Genomic DNA, 12,164 nt, shown 5'->3' with positions numbered 1-12,164 from the left:
TGAGAAGAGATGCTGTGTAAAACACAGTCCCCTTCTTGCATGTTGCAGAAGGACGGCAGCAAGGCTGCTTTTGTACAGGCAGGCAAGGATGTGGTATTTTCAGACCTTCATTTACCTGCTCTTGGGAGGCTGTTAAATGCTCTGTCGCACATAAACAGTCCAACTGATTGTTGGTTGGCTTAGTGTACATGTCCAATCCTGTAATCCAAGTTTGCTTTTCAAAGCTCCAGACATATTTACTTTTTATACAATGCTCCAATGCAAAATATGATTATTTTTCATAAGATATTTGTTCTACTTTTCCTCATTTTCTAACCCCGTCTTCAAATTCACCAACAGAGGCTCAGGAATGTTAAACAGACCCTTTGGGAACTGTATAAATTTTGGGGAAATAGTGTTGTTCTACAAAGCCTTTCTGAAACTTTATTTAAGATGGTTAAAATTGGTCATCCCACCAATACTTTAACCTGATTTAGCAGTTAAAAATATAGTGCATACATAGTAGCATTTTAAATTGATACTGGAACTGGATAAAAGGGGCATCATCAAGATAAAACTGCAGTTATTAAAACGCCAACAATTGCAAGTATTAATTTTCCTTCTCAACTTCCACAAGGTTTGCTTCCGTTACCTATTTAGGTGGTAAGATGCTAGCAGCATACTCACTTTCATTTCTTGCTCGCACTCACAATCAGTTTGCAGGGTTTTATTTACTGACACTGGTGGCACAGTTTGAAATCGAGAACAGAATAGCTACCAACAGAGGGACTTTTAGAATATAGTTAAGATAAGTAATATTATGGAAAATATGCAAGGAGTGCTTCTAATAGTTACAGTTTTGCACTTCATTCTTCTCTCATTTTCATCACCCTGCCAGAAGCTTAACTGCATCTTCCACTTAGCCCAAGCACTGCTTTTAGCCTTCAATGAAAATCATATCCATTCAGCAGAAAAAATAAGCTTTTCCCTTTTGATCACCCTAAGCCTCCTTTGTAGAGTGGCAATACTTGACAATGCTTTCTATTTTATCAGGTGGGAACTTGCAGACAACACTTTGCAGTGATCCAATTAACAGCGATGAAGACTTACATTTTGAGAATATGGTATATGCTTGTGCCGATAATACGGCTGAATACAGCTGAGGATTTCCAGTGGACAAAGAATAATCCTGGCTCTTTCTATTATGGCACTTTTCCAGCTGGTACTTTTAAATTACAGTTAATTGTGGGTTTTATAATGCTCTAGATCTACATGTGTGTTCCCACAAGCAAGCTACCAAAAGGTTTTCCTTGTTCTTCCACGGAAATGGCAGAAACAAAAATTCAGGCTCTTGCAGAATGAATACCCAATATCAACTTCTGCACCTAGCTCTAGATGTATAAGGATTCACATAACCCTGCACACTTCATATGGTCACTTAAAACAGTAATCTCAGAGTAAACGCTAATAGATTAATATTTCACATCTAGATCTCCCTTTCCTGTCTGTGATTGAATAAGATGCACAGTATAACAAATCACATCTGAGAACTCTTCTCCTTTTTCATAAATTATCTACAACTAATGAAGAATTATAAACTAAAAATATTCTTTCTTATGCAGCTAACTTAAGAAATGAACATGAGTGAAATAATTGTGCTGGGTTTGTTTCAAGCTGTTTAGTATATCTAATTCACTCTTCAGGAATACTTTATGAAACCTTGTCCTTTCTTCAGCATATATTTATACACACTCACACATTTCATTCAACAAAAATTAAAACTAAAAAGATATAGACACTGATTTCTTTTCATGCTCAAGTTTTTAAGTGGCTTGTGAAATGGATTAATCATGTCCTTTTGTATAATAATAGGAAAATAATCCAGAATCTTTCTATGTATTTTACATAACAATAGCTAAACTTGTCATTGCTAAAAAACCCATAAAAACTAGCAGGCAGAAATTATGTGGGAACCTGATTTTTTCTTACAATAAGACATTTCTGCCATGCTATCAACACGCTGCCTCATCACTGTAAAATAATGGTAACGAGGCTTAATATACAAAAGAATTAGATCCCTTTTTCAGTGCATCAGAAAAGGATACCTTTAGTCTATACCACATTTTCATAGACCCTTTTTATGCACCGATAAAGTTTCATGTAGAAAACATTGGCCTCTTGTTCAGTAGGCATGCAGTCATGCACATTTCACACCAAGCTATGCAGCTGTGAAGGTGTATCAATTACTTTCTCATATGAAAATTTAGTATGAAGACTGGTTTTGCAGGAAAATGTTCATCTTAACTCACTTCTTTTTACCTTTAGGTTTTTTATGGGGTGTTGGAAGTTCGGCATACCAGACTGAAGGGGCCTGGGACAAGGATGGGAAAGGACCAAGTATCTGGGATGCTTTTTCTCACAAGAAAGGGAAAGTGTTTAGAAATGAAACAGGAGATTCAGCATGTGATGGCTACTACAAAGTTAAGGTACCATTAAAGAGGAACTATCACTCTAGAAACATTCTGGAACCACTTCATGATACTGATTTTGAAATAACAGTAAAGATGAAATGCTTCAGTTGCTCTATAGGCTTATTTAACATAGGAAGCCAAGGGATGGTAGTCTTAATTAGCTCATTAAAATTCTCTTTCCTAATAATCTCATAGAATCAATAATACCACAGTATTTCCCAAACATGTCTCAGTTTTTCAGGATTTTTGTGTCCAAAGAAATATTCTAGATTTTGTGGGAAGTCTAAATGCTTAGGTAGAACAACAATGAAGACACTTGAACTTTGAATAAAATTAACATCTTTTTGTGTGTGTTTGAGCAGCTTTAAAGGTTTTCTATGTATATTTTAAGAACAATAAAACTATCAGCTGCTTTAAAAGTCAGTCTGAATGTTTTCCATTTTTTTTGAATGGATAACAAATAAATAATCAATGCAGCTCTATTAGCAATATGTTTCCAAGCTTAAAACTATCAAAACCAATTTTAGAATTACTGTCCTGGAGAAAAGACAGATAGACAGCAAGAAGAATCCAAATGACTGTGATAAACCAATATTATGTAATTGGAATTCCAACTTATTAGATAAAAGTTATATTCCACTGAGGTTTTTCCACATATATGAAATCCAAGGGAGAACTAGAGGTCTCAGCAAGAACTAAGAGGAAAGAAACTAATATGCCTTACTATCCTAAAATGGGAAAATGCAAGAGAAATTTCATTTGATCTCTCTCAAACAAGTCAAAACTTGAAAAAACAGCTTAATAAAAACCTATAGAGAGGTTGGAACTCTGAGGCTCATGGGGCTGTTGCATTAGAAGAGATTGACATGATGATCACGTGACCTATTTTTCAGAGAGGATTCAGGTACAAATGATAGTATTTCAACATTTACTCATTACTGTGGGCTTATGTTTTGAGATACTTTCTAAAACTTAATTGTATGTGTTCAGTTAGATGGTCCTCTTCACATAAAAGCACTCTATTTGCTTTCATCAGCAGAATTCTCTTTGCATTGGCTCATATACCATCAATTTCGAATTTTGTGCAATATTGAAGATGCACGATTTCTTAGAAAAAGAACATGTATTTATACCGAATTTATTCTTTGTGCTAACTCCAGAATGAGATGGTAAATGAAAGCCTGCATAATCATGTTTTTGTGCCTACGCTGAAATGTTTGAGGCCAAGATTTACAGGCTTACGTTATTTTTTAAAACATGCCCATTACAAATTCTGACATAAATATAATCGTGTTGCAGAATACTTCAACTCATTTTTCTGTCCTCTACTTGATGGTGAAAACATTCAGTTTCCATAGCTGTTAACACAAAACATTACAGGACTTCTTTAGAGAGCCAAGAAAAAAAAAATGGTTAAAAGGAAGTATACAAGTAGAAAGACCCATCATCTCAGAGCAAATGCAGAAAATAACTGATAGAATCCTCTTTTGTGCAACTCTTCTATACATTTTCTGCATTCAGTACTATTTAAGACAGATGAGTAACTGAAGAGTTATTCTGCTCGGACTTGAGATATGTTAATTAGATTTTCTTTTCACAGGATGACATTGAGTTACTGAAGGAGCTGAAAGTTAATCACTATCTATTCTCTATCTCATGGCCTCGGATTATGCCCACTGGCATCAAAAGTAAGCATAACATTTCACCATATTCTTACCAGTATTAGTAGGCAAGTAATTTTACTCATGAGTATACCATAGTTTAACGTTACTGTTAAATAGATTTCTGTTTCTTTATCTGCAGAACAGAGTTTAACCATTACACATCCATTACAGTACACCCATCATTGTGATGTAAAATTATTTGGTTAAAGTTTTAGATTTCTATTCTTACAGTTATTTGAAAAACAACCCAGGTAATTTTTTGTCTCTGCATTTCATCAGCAGAGCAATTGAACGAGAAGGGAATACAGTTCTACAATGATACAATTAATAGTCTTCTGGAAAACAATATTACCCCTATCGTGAGCCTCTACCACTGGGATCTTCCACAGGTTAGACAATATTTAAATTAGTGAAATGTCTAATATAAATGCTTCTGATAAAAATAAATCTCCTAAGTTTAATGACTATGTGTACTTTGGAAAAATGTTTAAAGATGCCTGCATGCTTTTAGGTGTCCTAATAATTATTTTCTATTCATTTGTGTTATATACATTGCAGTTTATATACATTGAAGTTTCAAAAAAACTCCTTCTGAGCTACTGAAATATAAATAGAAGTCTTTCTTAATAGGCAGCTGAACTTTAAATAACATTATTGATTCTTTAAATTCTTATTTATGAAGGTTCTCCAAGAAAAGTACGGTGGCTGGCAAAATATAAGCATGATAAATTATTTTAACGATTATGCAAATCTGTGTTTTGAGAAGTTTGGTGATCGTGTGAAACATTGGATTACTTTTAGTAATCCTTGGGTAAGTTATCAATACCTTCTTTCCAATCACTCCCATTACGGAGTTCTGTTCCCAAAATTCTGCGGAAGTGATACTACAGGGAAGTAGGTTAAAAATTGGAGAGGGAGAGGGAAAGGGAGAGAGTTATGCCATTAATCCTTGTGCCCAAAAATCTCAGTGGCCAGATTCCACACAAGTGCGGAGTTTTAAGATGTGAAATTCCAGTGCCGTTTTGAAAAATCATCAGCTGGAGAGGCAAGAGGCACAGAAATCGGAAAGGCAGTTACAACTTGCCCTTCATGTGTTTCATGAGGGAACAGCAAGCTGGCCAGTCAGTCCACTAATGTTAGTCACCAACACATTGCTTCCAACAAGCCATAGCATATTATCAACCAAACAGCAGGGTAGTAGATGGGAGCCAAGAGGAGGGGAAGGAAAAAGGGGACTAGAGAGGATCGAGAGATTGAGACAGACCATGCAGAAGAGCACAGGATCTAAGTCCGGAGGATGGCAGCAAATGCATTAGCTTTGCTGTTCAGAGAATAACTAACTGTATGTATGTTTGTAGGCAGTTGCTGAAAAGGGTTATGAAACAGGAGAACATGCACCAGGACTGAAGCTCGGTGGATGCGGAGCATACAAAGCAGCACACCATATAATTAAAGTAAAACTAAAATTGTGCTTTAAATTATGTGTGAATTAAGAATATTTAACAGACTGATTAAGTTTTTTGGATTCTGCTCTTTAAACAGCAATAAAGCTTTGCAACAATGTCATTTCCAACTAGCACTTTGAAATTATGACCTGGTTTTAAACTACCAATGCATATTCAGGTGTAGCATGAAATTCTAGGTGCTTGATGTGACACTGTTGCAACAACTTAAATTTGTCCTTATAATTTAAGTGTCTCTTACAGTATGTTTGGAACTGGTTGAATAAGAAAATATTCAGGTTACTCTAGAAACAAGGAGTAAAATCCTGACCTGTTGAAATGAACTTGAATTTTTCAAGTGACTTCAGTAAGGCTAGCTCTCACAAAAGTAAACTTTCACTTGCCTGAATAAATTAGGCAAAGACATTCAAAGACTGGAGACACCAGACAGAACACTATACTGAATGCTGCGTATTACCTTCATGGGGACCTCCCAGAATTTAGGGAAGGAATCTTGCATAAATGTTTTTTTGACATCTTATACGAAATGAAAGCTTCCATAATATACATAAAAGAAATTAAGTGATATTTTCAGACACTCCTTCATGCAAAAACTGCTCTTGATCTTCCCTAGTTTTCTATACTGACTGTGGCATAACAGATTAAAACGTGCATATAAGTATTTTTTTTTAAACTTACAGACTCATGCAACAGTATGGCACTCTTACAACAACACATGGCGTAGTGAGCAGCAAGGTAATAATGATTCATTCTGTAATTATGCTTCTATTTATACTAAGGGCTTAAAGATTATGCATGAACTGCAGAATTGTCACTTTGTGTTTTAAGGTATGGTTGGAATTTCCCTAACTAGTGGCTGGGGTGAACCTGTTGATCCACACAGCCAAACAGATAGAGACGCTGCTGAAAGATATATACAATTTCATCTGGGATGGTTTGCAAATCCAATTTACAGAGGAGACTATCCAGAAATTATGAAGAATTATGTAGGTAAGCCCCAGTAACTGACTATAACATGAATAAATTACACACTCACAGAATATTACAACAGAATAGGCCCTGACCAACATGTAGTTTAGTCAAGTATGAGGACACAGGTGAGACAAGGCTAAGCAATGGGCTAGACACAGCTCCTGAGCAATTGGGGACATGTTAGAACTAAAAAGTTGAGCTGCTGTTGAGCCCAACAGTTGCATATCTGAGTGCTCCAAACTGGAAAGGAAACAACTACCTCACTTTTCAGTCATAGTCCATTTTTAGTGGCCTAACCAAGACAGGGAGTTGTTAAGTATTTTTCTGGATTTTCCACCTAAGGACAAAGAGCCAGCAGTTTTTCATCACTAAAGCTTGCATTTCTACAGGGTTCCACTATCTTTGTTTCACAGAATGAAGAAGATAGGCAATGTATCCAGCAGCAAAGCACTTCTGTTCCTGTAATGTTGTTTCTAAGCTCTCTTTTGACATTTATCATACTCTTTGGAAAAAAAACCACTTTAATTCACTCTATTCTCCATGCATGGCACCCAACTTGTTGTACCCAACTTACTTCTCCAAACTAAAAGCATGAAAGATTATTTCATCTTAAAAGCAACCAAACTAAACTGTCCTCTATGCTAAGTTCAGGAAAACCATATTTATTGTTGGTGAGGGAAAGAAAACAAGTTTCTATGCTCCTCAGAAGTATGTTTCCTGTAATTATTTTGATAGGTAGGAAGAGTGCCCAGCAGGGCCTGGGGACATCAAGATTACCAACTTTCTCAGTGCAAGAGAAAACCTATATTAAAGGCACATCGGATTTCCTGGGAATAGGTCATTTTACTACTCGTTATGTTCTACAGAAGAGCTTTCCCTTTCTACAAGTGTCCAGTTACCACACTGACCATGATTTGGCTGAACTGGTGGACCCAAAATGGCCAGCTCCAGGACCAAAATGGTTATATTCTGTGCCATGGGGATTCAGAAGATTACTCAACTTCATTAAGGTGATTACAGAGTAAATTTTTAAAAGGAAGTAAACAAAATTGTCTGGTTACATGCAGAAGCTGCACTTACTTAAACTATTTTAGATTTTCAACAGTTCCATCTCTATAGTCTTGTCATACTGGAAAGTTTCTTTGCCAAAAAACCCACCTTAATTTCAGTTCAGAAAACTAGAGAATTCAGTAATTTTAAAATAAAAACCATAGTTAACTTAAATTCCTAGTTATACATTTTTCTTACTGAAGGTAACTAAGTAAATCTAGAAAATTGCTTTTAATACATTTTACTAAGAATCTCCTGTTCTGTCAAAATAAGATGATTTTGTTTACATGAACCAGTCCAAACATCTCTTTGTTTGCAGACACAGTATGGGAACCCTCTCATTTATGTGACAGAGAATGGAGTTTCTGAAAAGGTACAGTGTACACAACTGTGTGATGAATGGCGGATAGAGTATCTGAAAGGATATATTAATGAAATACTGAAAGGTAACTTTAAAACCCATTTTTTTAGTGCATGAGCTTTTTAAGCATTTTCACCTTCTGATTATTTTTTACTCTTGTAATTTACATCATAGAGAAATAAATATTCACAAATCAAAATGAACAGCAAACTAGGCTAATAAATTTTCACAAAAATGACAACCTAGCCAAACTTACTGATCCTAATAAATACAGTAACCTACATGAGATTTAATACTGTAATAATCATCAGTTTCCACTTTTAGAAAGGAGAAATTGCACCGAATTACTATTCTTATAAAGCTCTAGTACCTCTAAGCTAAAAATAACATTTTCAAAGGATCCTAATTACTTTATACTTTGCCATTTTTCTGTCCTCATCCCCCCTCCCATTTCTTTCTGGTATAAAACAAAAACACCTACAGAACCATATTTTAAGGACGATAAACATAGGCAACACGCTTAACAGAATAATTTATATTCTGTTTACAGCTCTAAACGATGGTGTTAATGTCAAAGGTTATACTGCCTGGTCACTGCTGGATAAATTTGAATGGAACAAAGGCTTCTCTGAAAGATTTGGATTTTATCACATTGATTTTAAAAATAAGAACAAACCACGATACCCAAAGGCATCGGCTGACTATTATAAAAAGATTATCAGCGCAAATGGATTCCCAAATCAAAGAGAGGTGATGTCAGTTGCTGATTTTATTCTTGTTTCTTCCAATATATAGGCAAATATCACATTGAATTTCATGAAACAACCTGCACAAATACAGTACTTGAAGCAACACTTTGGTTCTGTAAATTAGGGATGTGTTAAATGCACAGGCCTCCAGAGACAGAGAAAGTGGAAACGGCCTCAACTACTGTTTTTAAAGCATTTCATGAAATCTAATTGGACTTACTGATGTGATCAAAAATTCTGAATCAGAGTTACCAGTCCTCTGTCACATTTCTAGGCAGAAAATTACACATATGTGGTACCTTATTGGAAAATAACATGGAATATATTATGTGCTTTTTAAACTTTTATTAAACAATTAACTATAAAAAAATATATTGCAATAAAAATCACAAAGACACAAAGAAACTTTCATAAAATTATGTGCTGACAGAATAAAATAGTTAAGTCAATTGTAGTGGACAAATGTTCAGGGACAGAGAACAAGCTGCTGTGAATGAGACAGAATATTACAGTCTAGTAGAACTGCTATATGTCAACCTTCTCAGGTGGAAAATTGGTATCAGAAGGCCATGGACACTTGCTCTACCACACACCAGCTCCTTGCTACAGGTAATTATGTGTCTTCCATTTTGTTTTATAAAAGCATATTATGTAACTTTCAGATTTTATATTTCTCTGAATACTACTATTAGCAGGTCCTAAAAGGTATTTTCTCCCTGGAAGCACAACAGCTTTCATATACAACAAGCCCCTAAAGAAAAATGTCTTTATTTACTTTCTCCAACTAAAATCACTGTAGCTAAATGGATCAATTTTGGATGTTAGTGGAATACACAAACTGAAAGAGTTATGATTTAAAATTAAGGCTAGGAATAACAGTATTCTCCTTAAAATAATGAAAGGGCTAAATGCTCTTTCAAACATAAAACAAACCCAGACAAATCAAGACAACCATGCAGACAGAAAACCTGTAAATGTTTGACTTTTACATAAAAGGAAACTATAAAAAAAATGGGCTAAGTACTAGCCTAAGGTAGTGTTAAGCCACGTTTCTGCTTTCATACTCCTGGTAACAAAGCTCACAACAGCACAACTTAGAGCAGCTACTCAAGAATATAATACAGTCGACTCTGCCTGCAGTTTCCACAGTGCCAGCCTAATCCATCTCACTTAAGACCTTCCCAGTGTAATTCAGGACCCTTCATAATTCCTGAACTAGGAGAATAGTCTACTGCAGTGGATTTCTGAAACTTTTAAGAAAGATGAAATAAGTATTATAAAGCCTCATAAGAAGGATGAGAGAAATTCCATATTGTAGAAAACGTCAAAGCAGTCATCCTAAGTTTATCCTACTTAGCTTCAACTGCCAAGTTATATGTTCTATGTGAATTAACTGTGTTTACTGAACTCTTTGAGGCTTATCTGTGGAATAAAATTCTACAGAATAAAACCCATTTAATTTTCAAAGAGCTACAAAACAATCATAAAAAGGCCAAAGTGCTTCCCAAGGATTTCTCTTTGACAGTTTTCTTTTCTACCCTTCCCTTGGGGTGGGAGGAATAAAAATCAAAGGAACAGTAGAATACTGCTAATGCACTGAAGCTAATTCATAGTAACACAATTTTTGCAGCCCTTTGAGCACCGACATATCTTAAAAAAATTTACATTACAAAGAAAAAAAAAAAAAAAGAGAAGGAAAACTGTCATGGATTTGCTCCAGCTTTTGCAGACTTAGGAAATTTTTTTTGTTTGTGTGCTGTTTATGCCAATGTCAACATTTAAAAAAATAATTTTAGCCATAAACCTTAAAAAAATCCTTAATCTATGTTAAATTTAAGTTAACAATTAGTATACTCCAGCAGATTAAATTTCTTACATATTACTCATTTCTCAAATTTTAGATTCCCTGATTACTCACATGGAAATGGTGACAGAGATTGTTCTTCCTACAGTTTTCACGCTCTGCATACTCATCAGTATTGTCCTACTAATATTCTACCTTCGAAATCATAGTTAAAATTGCAAGCTTACACACATCTTCATTTTGCATAATAAATAAAATGCAATTGCTTTGTTATATTAGTTTACCACAGATGCCCCTTTTTATACCACTGTAAAGAAATATTACTTTACCTATCCACCTAGCACTTTTATAGTTTTTCCTATTCAATTGCCAAAACATAATTTAATTTTTTAAAATCAAAACCCGAAGTACATTTTCTTTCTGCGTTACTTTCTACTAATTTTAAGTAGCAGATTTTATGTTTCTTCTTATTTTGGAAAATACTATACATTTTGTTCACCAGAAAAATAGTTAGCTAAGCTTAAAGTGATTTGAATCTTGACAGTACAAATTTCAGGTGATTAAAAGCTGCTTGCAAATGCTGGTTTCAGTCTGTTCATCAATAGTCTTTTAATTAGCATGTAACTGCTATTTGAAGAGAGACAGACACATAATTTTAAAATAGGACTGAAATATTCCAAGAGCACTGCTTAAACATTACTTTATTATTCATGTCTAAAAGTTAGGATAATATACATCTTATTATTCAGGTGTGGAGAAAAATTACTTGATTACTTGATTACTAATCAAAGATGACAACTGCTGGGTCAGATTTAAACTAAGGACTCCTATCTCTCTAGTTTTGTTTACAGGGAACTAGGTTTGTCTCATATAACTTTATAATATATTACACACAGAAATGTGTATTGTAAGTAATCCAAGCACTTCCAGAATGTACTATTCCACCTCAGATTCACTTCTACTGCAGGTAGGAACAGGTTAAGTACATGACTAAAAATTTGTTCCAGAATATGGCCATCTGGCTATGTATGTCCTCCTGTTGTGCTTGAAATTATTCCTCTAAAGCAAAGCAACAAACAAGTTTCCTATTTAGCTTGCACTATATTTTCAGCACTGCATGTGCATATACTGAATGCAGAGTAGCAGTACATAAATCCAAAAAAGTACCTTGGCTTCTCTTCAAAGGCTAACTATTAAACTGATAGTTAATAAGATGTAATATTAGGAAAGAGATAAGATTTACTGAGGAGAAACCAGAAATAATAGAAAGTTATAGTTTTTTAAAAGCATGAATATTGGGGGTTTCCTTATTCTTATCAATAGTTAATAGTTTTTTATGCAGAACATTTGTCTCAAATTATTTAATCAGCATATACTACACTATGTAATTGTTTAAAATTACACTACCAAGATGTTACATACACTATCTAATCAACATAAGAACATATGCAACTGTCATCCCAACATATTTAAATGATTATGCCCAGCCAATTATATTGACCTGGGTTTTTTTTTTTTCAAGAAAACTATGCAAAAGCATACAAGAGAACACTGTTAAAATAATTCACTTTGCACTGAGGGAAAAAATGAATCTGAAGAAGAGAGAGAAGTATATCCAAGAATATTCCAAAATATAAACATGAAGGCAAAG

At 34.6% G+C, this 12,164-nt stretch overlaps 1 protein-coding gene across 3 annotated transcripts; it reads left to right on the top strand.

Annotated features, from left to right (window-relative positions):
• The first annotated feature begins 736 nt into the window (after positions 1 to 736).
• On the top strand, positions 737 to 10,946 carry LCTL (lactase like). 3 transcript variants are annotated; one of them, XM_049812189.1, is made up of 14 exons: positions 737 to 864; positions 1,137 to 1,201; positions 2,305 to 2,465; positions 4,051 to 4,138; positions 4,394 to 4,503; positions 4,797 to 4,925; positions 5,473 to 5,568; positions 6,258 to 6,312; positions 6,406 to 6,567; positions 7,285 to 7,559; positions 7,919 to 8,045; positions 8,511 to 8,710; positions 9,255 to 9,318; positions 10,611 to 10,946. In XM_049812189.1, the coding sequence occupies exons 1-14, from the start codon at positions 800 to 802 to the stop codon at positions 10,724 to 10,726; spliced, it is 1,713 nt and encodes a 570-aa protein (XP_049668146.1). In that variant the 5' UTR covers positions 737 to 799; the 3' UTR covers positions 10,727 to 10,946. The 3 variants fall into 3 exon arrangements, with proteins under 3 accessions (XP_049668146.1, XP_049668147.1, XP_049668148.1); XM_049812190.1 differs by lacking the exons at positions 737 to 864; positions 1,137 to 1,201; positions 2,305 to 2,465; ... (2 more) ...; positions 8,511 to 8,710; positions 9,255 to 9,318 and having other exon boundaries at positions 4,836 to 4,925; XM_049812191.1 differs by lacking the exons at positions 737 to 864; positions 1,137 to 1,201; positions 2,305 to 2,465; ... (3 more) ...; positions 8,511 to 8,710; positions 9,255 to 9,318 and having other exon boundaries at positions 4,836 to 4,925.
• Positions 10,947 to 12,164: the final 1,218 nt, after the last annotated feature.

The sequence above is a fragment of the Accipiter gentilis genome, chromosome 10 (assembly GCF_929443795.1).
Source record: "Accipiter gentilis chromosome 10, bAccGen1.1, whole genome shotgun sequence".
In the NCBI taxonomy this organism is placed as follows: Eukaryota; Metazoa; Chordata; class Aves; order Accipitriformes; family Accipitridae; genus Astur; species Astur gentilis.
Note: the sequence above shows the minus strand (reverse complement) of the source record. Positions and strands in the feature narration are given on the sequence as shown.